General features: G+C 43.4%; 1 protein-coding gene across 1 annotated transcript in view; it reads left to right on the forward strand.

Annotated features, from left to right (window-relative positions):
* Window positions 1-20258, forward strand: part of LOC124711691 (arginine-glutamic acid dipeptide repeats protein-like) — a 44335-nt gene that overhangs the window by 16600 nt on the left and 7477 nt on the right. Inside the window, exons 4-5 of the mRNA XM_047241890.1 lie at window positions 2399-2597; window positions 13423-13588. Of these exons, the coding sequence (XP_047097846.1) occupies window positions 2399-2597; window positions 13423-13580 (357 nt within the window). The 3' untranslated portion in view covers window positions 13581-13588. The remainder of the gene's footprint in view (window positions 1-2398; window positions 2598-13422; window positions 13589-20258) is intronic.

The raw sequence follows: 20258 nt of genomic DNA on the forward strand, positions 1-20258 counted from the left end.
AATTGTTGCCGTTCTGAGGCGTCAAACAAGGCGTGAATTGTGTGTAAGAGGGGATGTGACGTCCAAGATTACGAGGGCAGAATTGTGGTGAAATTTGGTACAAAAGTGACTTCATTAACCCATCTCACATAAATTTCTGAACTGCGGCCTTCTTATCACGTGTGTCGACATCTTGCTTTTTTGTGTTAACAAGTCTCACTTAAAGAGAAAAAGGAAGAAAAAATGAAATTAAACATTATTCTCACACTCATTGACCGTTCCTGTGACCCGTCTTAACGACAAAAGAATTCAATATCTTAAAAATATACCACAAGATGAAACTAAGAACCTACGTTCATCAGTCCTTCCACAGCCACTACCGAATATTGACAGACTATTTCACGCATTCTAACCTTCAAACACATGTGCGCATGTCGCTCTAGCATTTATTATAATATTACGACCAAACTCCTGTTTCTTTAAATGTAAAACTCCCACGTATAAAACAGCTTCAAACGACTGATTGCTTTACAAATGAGGTACTTTGTTAAATATTTGATGTTGAGCATCCAAACGAGAAAAAGTTTAGGAAGGTCTGGAGTTACGATGAAAGTTTTGGAAGTCACTATGTCTTATTATTATGAAACACTGGATGTATGTAATCTGAGTAATTTTCGCTCCATTTCAAGCGAAAGTTACGCTGCATCAACAGAAGCTCCCAGTTTCTTACTGTAATACTTGTCTTATTGTGTTACACTTTTAAGATAAAATTATACCTGTTAATAAACAAATTATGAAAGCATTATAAATATTTCAACTCACTCAATAATTAACCAAAAAATTGAAACTAAAATTATTGATGCCGTTCGAGGGGTAACCTGCAAGTAGTACTGGCTTCCAGTACAATTATTAATATGTATTAGGTCGTCTTCTAGATATTAACATTTGCAATCCATCATCTGTAACACTTCCATCTGGTCTGTTTCTGTGGTGATTCTCTTAAACAAAGGGAGCATAACCAGGTACTTCTATGGTTTTTCTGGCTTTATCAAGGAAAAAAAATATTCATAAAACCTAACTTCTTATTGTGGTTACAACAATAGATTGGCTACAGGATTTATTTTCGTTACAGTACCGTGCCAGATTCACTGTTATAATGCTTTCATGATTGTAAATAAGAAATGATTCACGAGAGCAAAGTATATTCCGTAATCTGATGTCGCTGTTCTTCTATCACGGGAGGCGTCTGTAATGAGTCTGCCACACGGCGTGGCAAATCGTTGCAGTACTTTCAGTGTTCGTTTCCTGAAACACGCCTATCAGGTACATGAATAAAACACGATATTGCCTTGAAATCTGTTATAAATACATGAGATAAACATCAAAACAAAATAAGAAATACAAATGTAAAGAAATTGCCTTTTAATTGGAGTAAATAAGTAACTGTCGTAAGGTCTATGGATATTTGGTACGTAGCTATTTCCACGAAAACTTTGTGTAGATCTTAAGAGTTGTGCTCACTTAGCTGATGGCCGTATCAAATGAAAACTACAAAAGTGGTAATCAAAGTCATCGTGTTATTTCCAGTAACCTATCAGGAGGCAGTTGTAAAACAAATACCAGGGACGCGAATTAGCTGCGAAAGAGAATACAGTGTGGAGTGTCCACTGCTTCATGACAATTTAGTAAAATATATTATTGGTCCCAAAGTATTTACTACGTTGAAGGCTCTCAACATGTTTGTGAGCAACGTAGATTTACTCAGACAACCTTGTAGAAAGTAGAATGGTTACAGACGTCAATACAGTAAGAGAGGTCAATGCCAGTTTGTAGCTTGTGGGTGTTTGTGAACCGTTCATGATTAGTCAAATCAAGAAAGATCAAAGTCACAGTTTGGCATAGGGTGCAAAGTCCTCATACACGTGAAATACTACAAATCTTTTCCGATAGGTACAAGATCTGTCCCTGTAAGAGGTATGTCCAGTCTTGTATTCTGACTGAACAGTAATATCAATATATTTGCAGTTGCCATAGATAATGTAATCATGTTGACATGAACGGGTATTCCCCGTTTTGCCTGCCGGGACAGCTAAACAAACCTGAAATGGACGGAGCCAGTCACGTTAAATAATCAGGCACCACACTGGCCATATCAGACTGTTGCACCACAACTGTCTACATAAATGACGCATCCTTTGCACTTCGATTTCACATTGGTTCTTATAAAACTGTCTATTCTGTCTCAACGATAACCTAGGTATTCTTACACACTTTGAAAGTCCGATATCCGAACTTACTAGCAGCTCTGGGGCGCCGTCGTGTGTCATTCGCCATGCATAGTGTTTGGTCCATGCGGAAAGGTAATTTATAGGATTTTACAATAAATATGCCAAAACGTGATTGTTCCCATACATTGCAGGATAAGGCAGCGCCTCTCGAGGTAACGGAGGCCCCGATCACCATACAGACGCCACAACCACCGCAGTCTTCTCTGCACAACCCACACTCATTCCACTCGGTGGTCAACTACGGCGTCATCAGCGTCCATCATGGAGATCACTTCGAACCTCACAACAACAACGGAGTCTCAGAGCCAGATCGTTATCACATGTCATCAGGTAGGTCCAGCCACTGCAGCGTCACGATTATAGAGCGCACTGACGAACATGGAGGAGGGAACAAGTGAACAATCCTGCTGGGTTTTGTCCTTTATAACAACTCTTGGGAGGTCTAAGCTATGATTGAGATGTCTCCAATTTCTAGTGATGGTACTGCTCAAATCTTTAATAGAAAGGATTGGGAACTATACTGCCCACCAGAGATAAAATATTAGTTTATATTTTCACAATTTATTATATATATATAAGTTGAACAATTAAAAAAGGGGAAAAATTATTAAACCAATATCCTTTTGGAATTACAGACGCATCACATCACCATTCTTGCGTTTGTTGTCGCAAAGATGAACAAGTAACTAAAATAACTTAGATTTAATCTCCGATAAATGGAAATGCAAGGTTTGTTCAGTCTGGCAGTTCCAATAGACAACTGACCAATCGTCATCATGTTAGCATTACAATCATGCACGCAAAAAAGGAAACCAATATTCCCAGCCGTCACTTCACGAGCAGTTCCATCAAAGAAAGCGTAGGAGTACAATCAACTAAGCTGTGGTCCATTCACGAAACCAGAATAAAGAATTTAGTGAATTGATAACCAAATAAATCGCGTACCTCGAGATTGTCATCTCCAATGAAGAATCATAACCGCAACCATCGTTTCACCTCACCAAGCAGTGCTTACCCTCTGAAGAATTAATGGCACATCTCAAATCTGAGTGTGCCTCCTTCTGAATCGGATTCTTGGCTACATCACGTCTGGTTTCTTCAGTGACCAGCAAGAGAGTTAGATACATTATGTCCACTTCCTTCCTGAGCTCAGCTCATACTTTCCACAAGAAAACGTTTATTTCATTTTGCTAGCCAATCACGAACCCAGAACAAAATTTTCACCTCAGACTAGATTCAGCAAGAAGTTAAGGAGCAGGAGAGACAATATGTTTACGCAGCCAACACACTGGCACCTAGTTGTCGGGGAACTTAGTAACTTTTTAGAAAAGTAGGAACCTAACAAGAACTCTTCGCCTTCGCCTTAACGCGAGTGGTGTCCGAATTTCTACCAAGGAGACATATTTGCACAACTGCGTTCTCCGTGGTACCACCTGGTTTCAGTGCCCATTGATGAACACACTGTTAGAAAAGCAAGGGAGGTGTACCGGAGTTCATCTCTCGCCGTGGCGAAGCCGTGAGCTTGTCTCCCACACAGGCCATGTCACTGGAGGGACATGCAACGCCTCCCCATTAGCGTGGCCCACAGCCGAAGCGATGTTCCCGCCTATAGAAAGAGCACGCGAGGGGCCGGGGAACAGTCTTACTTGATATATGCATTTCCTCTTCAACTGGACCAAGCTGAAAGGTACAAACCACATGTAAGATTCTTGTTCCCTCATATCGAGTGATCAGAACTGTCCATCATTTGCCAGAATTATAAAATGTATCTAAAATTAAAGAGCTGGGATAAACGAGATGTCACTTATTGACTTCTGCAATTGAATCTATTTTTATCTTGCGCGCTCTTTTCCTATTATTGCTGTGGTCTTCAGTCCGAAGACTTTATCTGTGCAAGCCTAACTAGTGCAACTACGTCCTTCTGAGCCACTTACTGCATTCATCTTTTGGGCTCCCCTTACAATTTTTTCTTTCCACATCCCCCTCCAATACTAAATTACTGATCCCTTGATGTCTCAGAATGTGTCCTATCACCTGATCCCTTGTTATAGCGCAGTTGTGCCATAAAATTCTTTTCTCCCCAATTCTGTTCAGTGTCTCCTCATTAGCCACCTGATGTACCCAACCAATCTTCAGCATAAAACATTTCAAAAGCTTCTATTCTCGTCTGAACCGTTTAATGTTCACATTTCACTTACACACAAGGCAACACTCATGACAAATACCTTCAGAACAGACTTCCTCAAACTTAAATCTATATTCGATGTTACCAAATTTCCCTTCTTCAGCAGCGCTTTTCTTGCCGTTGCCAGTCTTAATTTTATATCATCTCTACTTGGGCCATTATGGAAGTGAAACGTGGACGATAAATAGCTTAGACAAGAAGAGAATAGAAGCTTTCGAAATGTGGTGCTACAGAAAAATGCTGAAGATTAGATGGGTTGATCACATAACTAATGAAGAGGTATTGAATAGAATTGGGGAGAAGAGGAGCTTGTGGCGCAATTTGACTAGAAGAAGGGATCGGTTGGTAGGACATGTTCTGAGACATCGAGGGATCACCAATTTAGTATTGGAGGGCAGCGTGGAGGGTAAAAATCGTAGAGGGAGACCAAGAGATGAGTACACTAAGCAGATTCAGAAGGATGTAGGTTGCAGTAGGTACTGGGAGATGAAGAAGCTTGCACAGGATAGAGTAGCATAGAGAGCTGCATCAAACCAGTCTCAGGACTGAAGACAACAACAACTTGGGCCATAATTATTTTACTGCCCAAATAGTAAAACTCATCTACCACTTTTAGTGTCTGGTTTCTTAATTTAATTTCATCCGTGGCATTTTATATAATACGACTACATTCCATTGTCCTTGATTTGCTTTTTTTGAAAATCATCCTATACCCGCCCTTTTAAGCCACTGTTCGTTCTGTTCAACTGCTCTTCCACGTCCTTAGTTGTCTCTGACAGAATACCATTGTCACCGGCAAGCCTCTTCTCCTTGAACTTTATTCATCTCCAAATTTTTCTTTGGTTCCTTTTATTGCTTGCTCACCACACTTACTGAAAAATCAACCACTGCTTCCCTTTCGTGACCCTTGACTCTTACAACTGCGGTCTAGTTTGTGTACAGGTCGAAAATACCCTTTCGCTCCCTGTATTTTGTCCGTTAAGAATTTCGAAAAGTGTATTCCAGTCAACATTGTCAAAACCTTTCTCTGAGTCTACAGTCGCTATAAACTTAGGTTTGCATTTCCTTAAAGTATCTTCTAAAAGTTATCGTTGGGTCAATATTGCTTTACGTGTTCCTACATTTCTCCGGAATCAAAACTGATCTGCCCCGAGATTGGTTTCTAACGGTTTTCCAATTGTTCTATAAATAATTCGTATAAGTATTTTGCGTCAGTGATTTAATAAACAGACAGTTCTGTAACATTCGCGTCTATCATCACTTTCTTTCGTTAGAATTATCATATTCTTCCGGAAGTCTGAAGGTATTTCGCCTGTCTTATACATCCTGGCCACCAGGTGAACTATTTCGTCATGGCTGTCTCTACCAAGGAGAGGTTTTTGCACTCGCTATTCCCTTTCGCCTGCTTCGTTTGCTGCATTTTCATATATTCTTCTTACATCAGTTGTATTGAATACCTCCCGTGATGCCCAATGCATTCTACTGTGGCTTGTCGTTTTGCCTACTTGATCCTCTGCTGCAATCACTGTTTCGTCATTCACAATCAGAGCTACCCATTCGTTTCCTACTCTACGCCTTTTCCCTTGGTTCAATCAATCGTTGCCTAATGCTTCCTCTGAAACTCGCACAAATCTCCGATTATTTCAATTTGTAGACGCCCCACCTTAATTTCCTAACTTTTTGCAACTTCATAAACAATAAATTGTGGTGAGAGTCCACAACGATTCCAGGAAATATCTTAGAGTTAAAAATGTGGTTCCGAAATGTTAAAACAAGAGTTAGCGATAGTTAAATAATGCTCTTTGCAAAATTCTAGCAGGAGGCTTCCTCTTTCATTCCTTTCCCCCAGTCCATATTCGCCGGCCGGAGTGGCCGTGCAGTTCTAGGCGCTACAGTCTGGAGCTGAGCGACCGCCCCGGTCGCAGGTTCGAATCCTGCCTCGGGCATGGATGTGTATGATGTCCTTAGGTTAGTTAGGTTTAATTAGTTCTAAGTTAGAGGCGACTGATGACCTCAGAAGTTAAGTCGCGTAGTGCTCAGAGCCATTTGAACCATAGCCAGTCCATATTCTCCTACTACTTTTTCTTCTCTTCTTCCTCCTACCGACTTTCAGTCACCTACCACACTTAAGCTTTCCTCTCTGGTAACTCTCTGAACTATTTCTTTTATCTCATCCTAGATTTACTTTTTGAATCTGCTTATCACCTAGTTGGCACATAAACTTGTACTACTGTCATGGCCGTTGGCTTCGAATCTGTCTTGGCTTCAATAATAATGTATGTACCTGCATTCCTATTGTTTTATTCATCACTACATTTGCTCGTCCATCATCCCTGTTTGATTTTGTGTACTCACCTGACCAGAAGTCCTGTTCGTCTCCCACTGAACTTCACTATTTCAACCAATCCGTTTGGCTCAAATGGCTATGAGCACTATGGGACTTAACATCTGAGGTCATAAGTCCCCTAGAACTTAGAACTACACAAACCTAACTAACCTAAGGACATCACACACATCCATGCCCAAGGCAGGATTCGAACCTGCGATCGTAACGGTCGAACGGTTCCAGACTGAAGCGTCTAGAAGAGCTCGGCCACACTGGCCGGCAAACCAATCCGTCTCCCTCCAAAAATTTCTGACCTACCTGTTCGATTAAGGGATCAAACGTTCTACGCCCCTACCCATAGAATGCCAGTTTTGTTTTTCCTGATAGTATCCTCCTGAGTAGTCCCTGCCCAGAGATCCTAATCTGGGATTATTTTATCTCCAGAATATTTTACCGAAGTGGATTCCCAGTAATTTAACCGTACAGTAGAGCAACATGCTCTCGGGAAAAGTAACGGCTGTCGATTCCCCCGTGCTTTTAGCCATTCGCTGAACCAGTAGAGGAAGGCCATGTTGTTGATGTTAAAAGGCCAGATCAGTCAGTCATTGACACTGTAGCCCCTGAAACTGCTAAAAAGGCTGCTGACCCTATTTTGTAACCACTCCATTCTATTAGGGGAATGCAAGTAATAAGCAGAGGTAGTCATTGATTGGTAAGGACCGTTCCATTGTACATAGACGAAACTCCAGAAGGACGCAGGTGAAATGTCTCGCAACACAGAAGTGAATCAGTCGGATGCTTGTAATGAAGAAAGTTTTCACTAGTATTATTTTGCCATCTCTAGCACAACAGGGGGTGGCTTGAATGTTGTATCACCAATTTTTGTTCGACAGTTTGCCTGCGCTATTGGGGAACGTTGTCTTTATAGAAAGACAATGGACATATTCGTACACTACGGAGCGTCTTACCATTTTTGCGACTGGTACAGTGCTCAACACAGAAGCTTAACGGACGGTGGTTTGGTCGAGGAAGTTCGATAGTACGGATTCCCTGTTAGCCTAATGGTATCTCTTATATCTCTGGTTATGGATACATTTCAAAGCATTGTTGTTTGCTAAGCCCATCGATAACGTGCACACGTCACATGCACGCCAGCAGATATGGTCGTCAGATTACTTGATTATTAGCAAGAATAAGTGAAACTACATTTCTTACCTCTCTTAGCGCCAGCAGCCAGGTAGCTACAATAGGACATAGTGGTACATATCTCACAAGTACACTGCCGGAACATGAAGTAGTGAAGCACCCAGAGGACATGGTCGGATATCAGTGCAACTTCGTAAATTTGTAGACGTGCACATCACTGGCAGGGGAGGGGGAGGAGTTGTAAGATTTAAGTTGTAAGTCTCTAATTCAGATAAATAGCCACCAGATAGCACGAATTTTGTGAGTGTTTAGTGTTGATACCAGGGGCGTGAACAGTGTTATATGTTGAGCGATCATCGTGAAGAATAGAGAGATGCCACATACACGTGTGAGACAGCGTAATCAACATCTTACAGTCTGCAACAAGCCTCATTTTGGTTCTCCATTTGGACAGCTGCAATATGTGCATTTGTGGGCCATTCGGATGTGATAGTGGAGCGCTGTTGAACTGGATCGGAACGTGAGTGCAGATATAATCGTCTCCAATTTTTCGACTGATCATGTCTCACAACTGTAGGACAAGATCGCCGTATTACACACCAAGCATATCATAAGCTCTCCACATCTGTACGTGTGATTTGAGAACAAGTATTGCGACATTCCGTGTCATCCCGCGGACTACTGAACTGCGACCCATGCACAGGTTGCCATTATGACCACTACGCAAACGGCTGTGCTTGGCTTGGTGCCGCGACTGGGAAGCAAGGACTGCTGATGAATCAAGTCCCATTGTATTCAGCAGTATGTCGATGTTCTAGGCTTCCCAGCATTACCATCTTTTGTGAGTATAGCAGCGATGTGGGGAGAGGTCCAATTCTTCCGATATGTTCCTTCTGGTGCATGGCGTGGGGCTGCCATCGGTTATTACTTCAGGTCACAGCTGATTGGGGAAAAAACGATACGTCATGGACATCTCGCGCCCTCAGGTGTTATCTCTCATGGTTCAAATGGCTCTGAGCACTATGCGACTTAACTTCTGAGGTCATCAGTCGCCTAGAATTTAGAACTAATTAAACCTAACTAACCTAAGGACATCACACACATCCATGCCCGAAGCAGGATTCGAACCTGCGACCGTAGCGGTCGCTCGGCTCCAGACTGTAGCGCCTAGAACCGCACGGCCACTCCGGCCGGCTATCTCCCATGCGACAGCACTGTGGTGCCATTTTTTTTTAGCAGGACAATGCTCGTCCACTAAATCCACGTGTCTCTATGAACTGTCTGCATGATGCTGAGGCACTCCCGTGGCCAACAGCATACCTAGGTCTGTCTCCCATGGAACATGTGTCGGGCCTTCTCGGACGTCAACTCCGTCCCAGCTTCGTGTGCCAGCTTGCCTCAGGACTGGATATATCGGCATTATGATATCCTTCGCAATCATATCAGCACATGCATGCAGATGAGATGGGTATAACGTGATAAGTGGGCAGATACTGTCAAATCCTTCGCAAATTTGACGATTTTGTAAACACTGCAATAAAATCACACCCTCTTAACATCAGATGTTTATTTTCGTTACCTCCTCACCTCCTGGGTATTTCTCTCTTTTTGTCAGGCAGTGTATTTGTTTCAAGACATATATTTTTGGTTCATTTTCCTGCTTTTTACCACTAATATTTGCTGTAAGACTGTGGGACAGCTTTTTGTACCCCCTGTAGGCTCAATCCAATGAAATAAATTTATAATATTTCTTTAATTTAAAGGGAATGGAGACATTAAACCGGTTTTTATTAATATTGAACACATTTCTTGGCAAAACTTGTGTGTCCGATCTGTCTTATAATAAATTAAAAAAGACGGTTTTGTGTATCAGGCATCACCTTTTCTTCAAAAAAGAATTAATTTCGATAAAACGAAAACATAATATACAGGGTGATCTCGCCAACTGGGTGGGGGGGGGGGGGGGGGGAACTGCAGGAAATCGTCCGTGCGAATGTAAGGAACAAAAGAAGTAAGGTGGACATTAGGATGGAAATACTCTCCGAGGAAGGGACATCCACTTGAACGTGGAGATAAAAGATGTTTGACAATGTACGTTTCAGCAACTCATAGCACACATGATAACACATCACACAAATGGGAATGTTCTGTCTGTCCTAGTATTTCAGCTCAACACTTAACCGACAGTAATGTTGTACTGACAGCGGCACGCTCACACGTCAGCAGTAGAGGACATCCGCTTCAGCGCTATTGTCGACTCACTCCGATGTGGGCGTGTGTCTTGTGGTGCAGCGTTGAGAGATGATGGCCTGTGATACCAGCCAGGACTAGGCCAATACGGTGTTTACGTACGGACAGGCAAATGGCAATGGGCGGGTGATCGCACGTCTATACGGCATAAAATATCCCCGCCGACAGCAATGGTACCATAAACTTTCTGTAAGACTTTATATATGAAGATAGTAACTGTTATCGAAAGAACAGACACTACTGATGACAGTGCAGCTTCTCTAGAGTAAATGATAATTCATTGAAACCGTCAGCTGCCGACAGGTATTGTTGATGCACGCAGCTGAGGATTTCAATTAATTATCATTTATTCTATAGAAGCTGCACGCTCATCAATGGTATCTGTTCTTTCGAGAACAGTTACTATCTTCATATATAGTTAAAGGCTACCCGGCCATTGACCTTCGTCTGTGCGAATGCGCACAGGCTGCGCGAACTCTTACGGGAATCGTCACCTTAGTTGGCGCGAGTAATGAGTGGATGGGCAAAGTACCTATTAAGAACATTACGTATGTAGATTGTGGACAGTTGAGAATGTGGGTCTTACGGGAGGCGCGCAGGTCCCTGCAGTCGCGCTGTTCATCTTTGTCCTCGGTGGCTCAGATGGACAGAGCGTCTGCTATGTAAGCAGGAGATCCCGGTTTCAAGTCTCGGTCGGGGCACACATTTTCAGCTGTCCCCATCGAGGTATATCAACAATACATGTCGGCAGCTGAAGGTTTCAATTAATTACCATGTCTGTAAGACTGTTCTGTCGTTCGTGCGAGACAGACTCGTTTCGGCAATGGGAAACCATGAAAGGCGGGTGCGCCCGGTACAGACACAGATCTCGGAGGAACACTGTACAATATTATCAGCAACAAAGAGGTGGCCCACCAGCATGACGTAAGACGCAAGACCGTGTGGAACTTTTCCAACAACAACTGCCAGTCTCCGTATTACCTACAACGCCGGCCTTATCACCTAAGGACTTACCTGCGCGACGATGATTTCCAGCTGATTCGTTGCACAGGACTCCAGGGTGCTGGAATTTCTGTCAGTAAGTCTATTCAGAGATGAGGCTACCTTTGTGAGGGGCCTCACATGTGGGCTACGAAGAATTCCCATGCATGGTGAAAGCGAACCGTCAGGAGCACCGTTTCAGTCTCAGTGGGTGGACGGGTGTTGTTGGCGACCGTCTCGTGGGACCAGTCATCCTTCGCTGGAACGAAGGGTAACGTAGATATTGCATGGTGGTGTATGCGGAGTGAAAATCAGACATGCAGATACTGGAACAATGCATTCACGCTGCCTATGACTCCATTCGGTCGCAGAATGACACATCTAAACATGTTCCTCAGTCGATGCTCTATTATGTGCGCGCATTGTTAAAGGCTTGCCGTGGTCACATCACGGTACATAGTGCACTGCATTCTACTGCATAGCCACGATGAATAATAAATGTCCTGTAGCACAGACACCATGCATTTCCTGCCGTACGCACGTATGACATCTTATTCTCCTTATTCTCATAGGGATCGTTTCCTGGAGTTTGTCACCATTTAGCAAAATCCAATGTACACAAAATGTAGATGTTTAGTGTGAATGAAAACACACGCAACACTGGTATCATCTTCTACAACATTTATTACTTATTTCACAAACCGGCTTTCGGCTGTCATGCCATCATCAGGTACAAGGATGAATATGTGATGCAACGAAATTTCATTAGGACGAAGATTATGACCTTGTATGTATACAGAATATCTCCATTTGCAGAATTTCAAAATCTTAATCTTAGTTTTAGGAATAAAACTAGAGAAGTTATTTTAGTGTTATTGCGATGTAAGATTATTTAACTAAAATGAAATATGCGACACATTAACTAATCAACAATTCGTTCATAGACGGAAATAAACTGAACGATAAACTTTAGTGACATGTTCCAAGCATGTGGCTGAACAAAATAATCTTGTCTGTAATAGTTCCTAAATTACAAACAGATACGACATAATGGCGAGATTAAATGGGTAAGTGTAGCAGCTGTGCGTATGAGTAAGAGAAGTAATTTCCTACGCGGCCTGGATGGGATTATGCGTAGTTGGAAATTTGTGGTAAGGTGTTATGGGACCAAACTGCCGAGGTCATCGGTCCCTGACTTAAACCTAACTTAAACTACCTTACTCAAAAGACAACACACACACCCATGCCCGTGGGAGGACTTCAACCTCCAACGGGGGGAGCCATGTGAACCGTGACAAGGCGCCCTGAACCGCACGGCTACTGCGCGTGGCGATTATGCGTAGTATCCGCAGTTAGAGGTCGGGAGTGAGGGACCTGTCTGCTAATTCAGTTCTAAGCTTGAGCAGATGGACATATGTTTGTTAATTTTCATTATTTCAAGATAGTTCATCTTCCTTTCCTTTATGAAGGCGATGTAATACCTCATGTTGCATCTCGTAACTATGGCCTTCTTTAAACAAATGGCCTGGAAAAGTAGATTCTCCTTTTTCCAACTTCTGTGGTGTTCCTTCAAATGCGAGCGTGTTGCCCTCACAGACCGATCTGTATAGAATTTACTTCAATTACAAGTAATTTTATATATATCGCTCTTTTTCAAAGTTCGAGTGCTGTCTTCAAGATTTGGAAAAAAGTGTCCAAAAAAGTTGAACACATAAAATGATGTTTTTAAGTCCTTGGGTTTAAGTTTTCTGCATACACCCAGCGAGAGTTTTCCTAAATATGGCACTGTGCACCGTTTGTTGCATTCTTACGGTGATGAGACGAGAAGAGGATAAGGAGAGAATACACCAGTTGTTCCTGATTTTTGTTCATTACGGAGCCCATCAAAACATGAGGATAGCCATTGTTTGACGCTACTTCTTCCATTTGGAAATTGTCGTCACTCGTGGGGGTGAATAATAGGCGATGTATCACTAAATGAAAGGCAGCATGTTTACAGGTCACTGGGTTTCGAGAATCGGCAGGGATTGCAATATCTGTGGTGGTAAGTTTCCTATAAATCTTGGAAGCAAGAGTACGATTTCTGACGTCTGTGGCTGGATATAAATAATTTATGGAGTTACTCCCAAACTCCATTGTGAATTTTATCTTATTGTGTTTAGTATTTACCTCTGACACAACGTCAGAATCGATACTACAGGAACGGTTTACATTAAAGTCCATGTTAGAGTCCTCAGGATTTGCATATCCGCTGTGTGTGCGTGCAGCGGAGCAGCGTTCGGCGCCCCACCTGGGACAGTCGACGTCAGACGCAGTGGCGCTGTCGCTGCAGCCGCCACCTGCGCCGGCCGCGCCGCCCGCAGCCCAGAGGCCGCCAGACGCAGAAACTGTCTCGCCGGAGCCTGCCGACGCCGAACCCAAGTGATGGACCTCGTAAGTCACCAGTAGCCCTCCTCTGCAGGGCGGTTTGTCTCCATCAGCCAGTAGTTCAAAATCTGCGTTAACTGAAAACTCAATGACTCTCAAATGGAGAGGAAAACATTTCCGTCCTACTAAATGGGTGTTCAGCCATAAAATACAGGGAGCAGGGGGTTGTCTACAACTTGTACAGAAAAAACGGTTACAGATTCGAGGGACACAAATGGTTGTCAGTGTCCAAAAAGTGACTGAAACAATGTTGCTGGACCTCCTTCAAGACGTTCAGTCTGTATAGCGAGCAAGCATCCAAGGGAACAAAGGAGAAATTTCGAAAACGCACTTGTAGCCAATGAGAAAGAAATAGAAGCATGTGTTTTTACCGACGAATTTGTAATGCTGTCAAAACTGTAAAATAGTTGGAAGCTGAGAGGAACGGAATGGGTAGTTTCTTAAAAAGAGATTACAGGACAAACACAAAAAAAAGTAAAATTAGGGAAAGGAAAACGAAGGTATTGTTTATATATATATATATATATATATATATATATATATATATATATATATATATATATATATATATATATCCTACTGGCCAAAAACGTGCTGACATGAAAGATTTCCAACCGATTTTTCATACCCAAACAACAGTTGACCGGCGTTGCCTGGTGAAACGTTGTTGTGATGCCTCGTGTAAGGAAGAGAAATGCGTACCATCACATTTTCGACTTTGATGAGGGCCAGATTGTAGCCTATCGCGATTGCGGTTTATCGTATCGCGACATTGCTGCTCACATTGGTCTAGATCCAATTACTGTTAGCAGAATATGGAATCGGTGGGTTCTGGAGGGTAACACGGCACGCCGTGCTAGATCCCAACGGCCTCGTATCACTAGCAGTCGAGATGACAGCCATCTTATCCGCATGGCTGTAACGGATCGTGCAGCCACGTCTCGATCCCTGAGTCAACAGATGGGGACGTTTGCAAGGCAACAACCATCTGCACGAACAGTTCGACGACGTTTGCAGCAGCATGGACTATCAGCTCGGAGACCATGGCTGCGGTTACCCTTGACGCTGCATCACAGACAGGAGCGCCTGCGATGGTGTACTCAACGACGAACCTTGGTGCACGAATGCCAAAAAGTAATTTTTTCGGATGAATCCAGGTTCTGTTTACAACATCATGATGGTCGCGTCCGTGTTTGGCGACATTGCGGTGAGCGCACATTGGAAGTGTGTATTCGTCATCGCCATACTGGTGTATCACCCGGTGTGATGGTATGGGGTGCCATTGGTTACACGTCTAGGTCACCTCTTGTTCGCATTGACGGCACTTTGAACAGTGGACGTTACATTTCAGATGTGTTAGGACCCGTGGCTCTACCCTTCATTCGATCCCTGCGAAACCCTACATTTCAGCGGGACAATGCACGACCGCATGTTGCAGGTCCGGTGCGGACCTTTCTCGCTTCAGAAAATGTTCGACTACTGCGCTGGCCAGCACATTCTCCAGATCTCTCACCAACTGAAAACGTCTGGTCAATGGCGGCCGACCAACTGGCTCGTCACAATACGCCAGTCGCTGCTCTTGATGAACTGTGGTATCGTATTGAAGCTACATGGGCAGCTGTACTTGTACATGCCATCCAAGCTCTGTTTGAGTCAATGCCCAGGCGTATCAAGGCCGTTATTACGGCAAGAGGTGGTTGTTCTGGGTACTGATTTTTTAGGTTCTATGCACCCAAATTGCTTGAAAATGTAATCACATGTCAGTTCTAGTATATATATATATATATATGTATATATAATTAATTTGGTAATATATATAATTAATTTGGTAATGGAGGAAAGTATTTTTGGACAGGTTATAACTTACATACGGAGACCAAGGTTTGACTGCTATGAAGTGTATGTGGGTTGCAGAATCGACTAGCGGGGGGGAGCTGGATCAAACCAGTCTCCAGTCTTCAGAATGAAGACCACAACAACAACAATCATAAATTTCGTTTTCTTCAATTGTAACAAACTTTTGTAAAATGTTTCCCTTAAAGTACACAAGCTCTTTTTTTCGATTTTTCACTTTGGTGGGTTCGGGCGAAGATTCAGCCACTGTAACCTCTCTCTGTCAAAGAAAGCGACTTAAACAGTGGTTCCCTTTAATGTCACCAGCAGCTTCCTCTGAGGGCGAATCAGCGGATTGAGGTCAGGCCATGCTTTGCTCCTTGGGATGAGGAATCTTCCATTAAGGTAGATGTATCAAAGCAACTTGGTCAACAGCATAGAATGGAGGAAGCATGAGAAATCAATTCCGTTGCAGATATTAAGGACATCCCAAGTACAAGGGGCGTTCAATAAGTAATGTAACACATTTTTTTCTGAAAGCCGGTTGGTTTTAATCAGGATAACAATACACTATATTATTGCCCGCTCTTTTGGCTACAAAACACTATTTTTCAACATAATCTGCATTCAGTGCGATGGCCTTACGCCACCCTACTGGGGGGCCCATGTGCTCTCATGGTACCACTTTTTTAAGGTGGCAGAATAAATGAATCTCAATTTTGCACCCTATTTAAGAGTTTTATACATCGTAACGGGAAGGTGAATATGACACGTAACTTACTTTGGCAGTAATGAGCAGATTTACCTATAAATATGTAATGCAAAAGGGATGACGCTCAATCCATGGTATAAACACACCACTCCCACATAATGCATGCCAATGAGCAGGAAGTGAAACAAGCAGCGAGAGGAAACGTTTTGTGTGGAAGCAGGTGCAGCCAGAAGCAGAGGCCTCACCGTGGGAGGCACCACAGAAAGCTCTTACAGGGCATCCCGCAGCAGGAGTCAGCGACCCGACAGGTGACGCATACTGGAGAGCAAGTCGAAAATGGCTCTGAGCACTATGGGACTCAACATCTGTGGTCATAAGTCCCCAGAACTTAGAACTACTTAAACCTAACTAACCTAAGGACATCACACACATCCATGCCCGAGGCAGGACTCGAACCTGCGACCGTAGCGGTCGCGCGGTTCCGGACTGAGCGCCTAGAACCGCTAGACCACCGCGGCCGGCGGAGAGCAAGTAACGGGCCATCTGAAGTAGGACAGAAAGAAGCTTTATGTTAATTGTGTTTCGGAATTCCAAATGGATAGAAACAAAACCTCTGGCACAGTTGATCTCGTGAACAGCGAGTGGTACACATGTGATGTAAGCATGTAACTTTTAGGCGCCTGGAGTGGGCACAGAACGTCCAATTGGCGGAACAAAATTTAATGGTAGGGTCCTTGCGATTGGCAGAGAGAGTTTCCACAAAATAAGAGGAACGCTCCTATTGGTCGAAAAAAGCCGTGACAAGGAGAGCGAAAGAACCCAAGTGGGGAGACAGTTAATTCATTGTTCTTGTGAGGATTGAGAGGGCATTTTAATATGCATGCTGCTCCAGCCATGCGAGTGCATATCGCCATATTCCAAGACTAGGGATGAGTACATTTTTTTCTCGCATAATGAGAAACATATATAGAGTTTCTGCTGGAAAAATCAGCAAAGGTTTAATTATTTATAGGAACTTCAGAGGGCGAGAGCAGCCATGCAGACAACAGCTCATCGCAGCGATGGTGTAAACATGTTGGTTCACCAACTTGCGTCCACTGTGAACTCCAGCGACCTTGGGTAATCTTTTGCTCAAATTGTCACAAAACTAATCATCCTCTGTAGACTTGATTCTCATCCTAAATAGTACCGAACCTTGAACCGGAATCGTATGATTTATTGTAGTACTGGCCAACATCTTGGCGTAGTCGCAAGAATAATTTTGTGCAGAAACTTCTAGTTAAAATTTATTATTGTTGTGTTTAGGATTATTTCACTTTCTGAGAACGAGAGGTGTACGTTTGACAACTGTCGTAACGTTGTCACATTGTGAACTGTGTAAACGCATGTATTTCTGTGATAACATTGCAACATGAAACCAAAAACATTTACAGCTTGCACAGTAGTTGTTCTGTCCTCAAAACCTTACACACTTTATTGGTCGACGTTGGAGCGAACGTCTAGTTGCATCTATAACCTCCTCATCATTCACATATGGTGCCTCCTGCTGATTGCGCGCATCATTGGGCGGAACAGATAGAAGTCGGATGGTGCGAGATCCAGGCTGTAGAGTGGATGAGGAAGAGCAGTTCAATGAAGTTTTGTGAACTACTCTCTGGTGTGCAAACTTGAGCGAGGTCTTAGGTTGTCATGGAGAAGGAGACGTTTGTTCGCATTTTTGTAGGGACGAAGACGCCGAAGTCGTTCATCGTTTTCCTGACGGTAGCACAGTACAATTTCGAATTGATCATTGCACCGTGAGACAGGACATCAGAATAACCTCTTCAGAGACCCAGAAAACCATCGCAATGACTTTGCCAGCTGATGTTGCGACTTTAATCTTGGATTGTCGATTTTTACCGGTTCAAAGTGATCAACCCGTGTTTATCCGTGTGTGAGGATGGTTGACAAAATAATGTGACGATCAGCCTTGTAACGCGTGAGCAATCCTCGCAGATGGTCGTGTTATGCGGAGAGGAACGCAGTGGGACCATGCCTTTGGGTACCCCAACTGGTAGAGGAGTAGTGTCAGCACTACCAACAGAGAGGTGCTGTTGAGCAACGAGGTGTTTGATCTGTCGATCATTTCGAATGGAAGTGTCCACAAGTTCCAGCGTTGCGGGAGTCACACCGGGGGCAGCCGGACGGCACGTGGGAGATCGGACATGTTTGCGCAGCGTTGTTGTGATGATGAACGACGGCTCGCCCAGCTACTCGCCATGTTTCCGTAGACATTCTGCAAGCGTCTATGAATATTTGCGATGCTCTGGTTTCTCACCAAAAGAAACACAGAGACAGCTTTCCCATTGGAACGCACCTGCTTTACAGACGTTATTTTCAAGATTACGTACGACGTCGCCACCTATCGGAACTTCATGAAACTGCAGGGGCCCGAGTGGGAATATTGTAGGGTGTTCCACAGAAAATTCTGGATTATTTAAACAGAAATTGGTCGAGAAAAAAATTGCATTACTTATTGAACGCTCCTCGTAGGACGCAACAACGAAAATTGAAGTTAATAAGGAATTAACCACTGATCACAGATCTCGAAACCCAAGACCTGTGCCGGCCGGGGTGGCCGAGCAGTTCTAGGCCCTACAGTCTGGAACCGCGCGACCGCTACGGTCGCAGGTTCGAACCCTGCATCTGGCATGGATGTGATGTCCTTAGGTTAGTTAGGTTTAAGTAGTTCTAAGTTCTAGGGGAGTGATGACCTCAGAAGTTAAGTCCCATAGTGCTCAGAGCCATTTGAACCATTTGAACCAAGACAAGTCAGGAGAGCTGAGAGGTCCTCTCGGGTCATCATCAAGTGAAATCCCCCTAAGATCGATGAAAATTGGAACATGGAATATATGAACGCTACTGGATGAAGTGAAAGACCAGACGAGGGAGAAAGACACAGATATGTTATGTCTTTGTAAGACAATATTGAACGGAAATGAATATTTCTACAGTAATAAGTTTAGAATAATTTACAGTGGCGGTGAGAGAAGACGAAAGCATGGAGCGGCAATTGTAATGAGAGAAAAATGACGACATATTGTTTTTAATACTTACCACGTCAGCTACTGGTTAATGATGGTAAAAATAAATAGCATACCTGCACACTTGGTAATAATTCAGACGAATTCCCCAACATCGGCATATAACGTGGAAAAAGTGGAGACTATGTATGGAGATACTGAAGAGCTATTAAAAGAAGATGTTGCAGTAATGGGTGATTTTAACGCAGTAGTAGAATCCCATACAAGCAATAAAACAGTAGGAAATTTTGGCTTGGAAGAAATATATGAAGCAAAATTTGGTAGATTTCTGTAATCAAAGTTGTATAGTTATTACAAACACGGTATTTAAAGTTCCGCTTGGAAGGTGCACATGGGAGGCCCCAGGGAAAAGACGATTTCATTTATATTATGTACTTATGAAGCAAAGGCACCGGAATCAGATCAAGCCAGGGCTCATGTCCAGACATTGATAGTAGTCACACACTCTCATTATCCAAGTGCATTGTATAGTCCGCTCTGCTAACTGAGTGGTCAGCGTGACGGATTGCCGTCCTACGGACCCAGGTTCGATTCCCGGATGGGTTGGGGATTTTCTCCGCTCAGGGACTGGGCGTTGTGTTGTCTTCATCATCATTTCATCCCCATCCGGCGCGCAGGTCGCCCAATGTGGTGTCGAATGTAATAAGACCTGCACCAAGGCGGCCGCACCTGCCCCGTAAGGGGCCTCCCAGCCAATGATGCCAAACGCTCATTTTCATTTCCAGTGCTATATAAAGTTTAAAAGAACCGAGAGGTTTGTCAAAAAGAAATGGAAAGTAGAAGAATTGAAAGATGAAGCAATAAAATATTCAAATGTGTGTGAGCTAAGGGACCAAACTGCTGAGGTCATCGGTCCCTAGAGTTACACACTACTGAAACTAACTTACGCTAAGACCAACACACACACACCCATGCCTGAGAGAGGCAGTCCGTGGCATGGCACCTCTACCCGCGCGGCCACTCCGCACGGCAAGAAGAAATAAAGATGGTTTTTGTAGAAAGAACCAATAAAATAGCTGCTGGAACTGACAGAATAATATCAAGATAG

The sequence above is a fragment of the Schistocerca piceifrons genome, chromosome 8 (assembly GCF_021461385.2).
Source record: "Schistocerca piceifrons isolate TAMUIC-IGC-003096 chromosome 8, iqSchPice1.1, whole genome shotgun sequence".
NCBI classification, from domain to species: Eukaryota; Metazoa; Arthropoda; class Insecta; order Orthoptera; family Acrididae; genus Schistocerca; species Schistocerca piceifrons.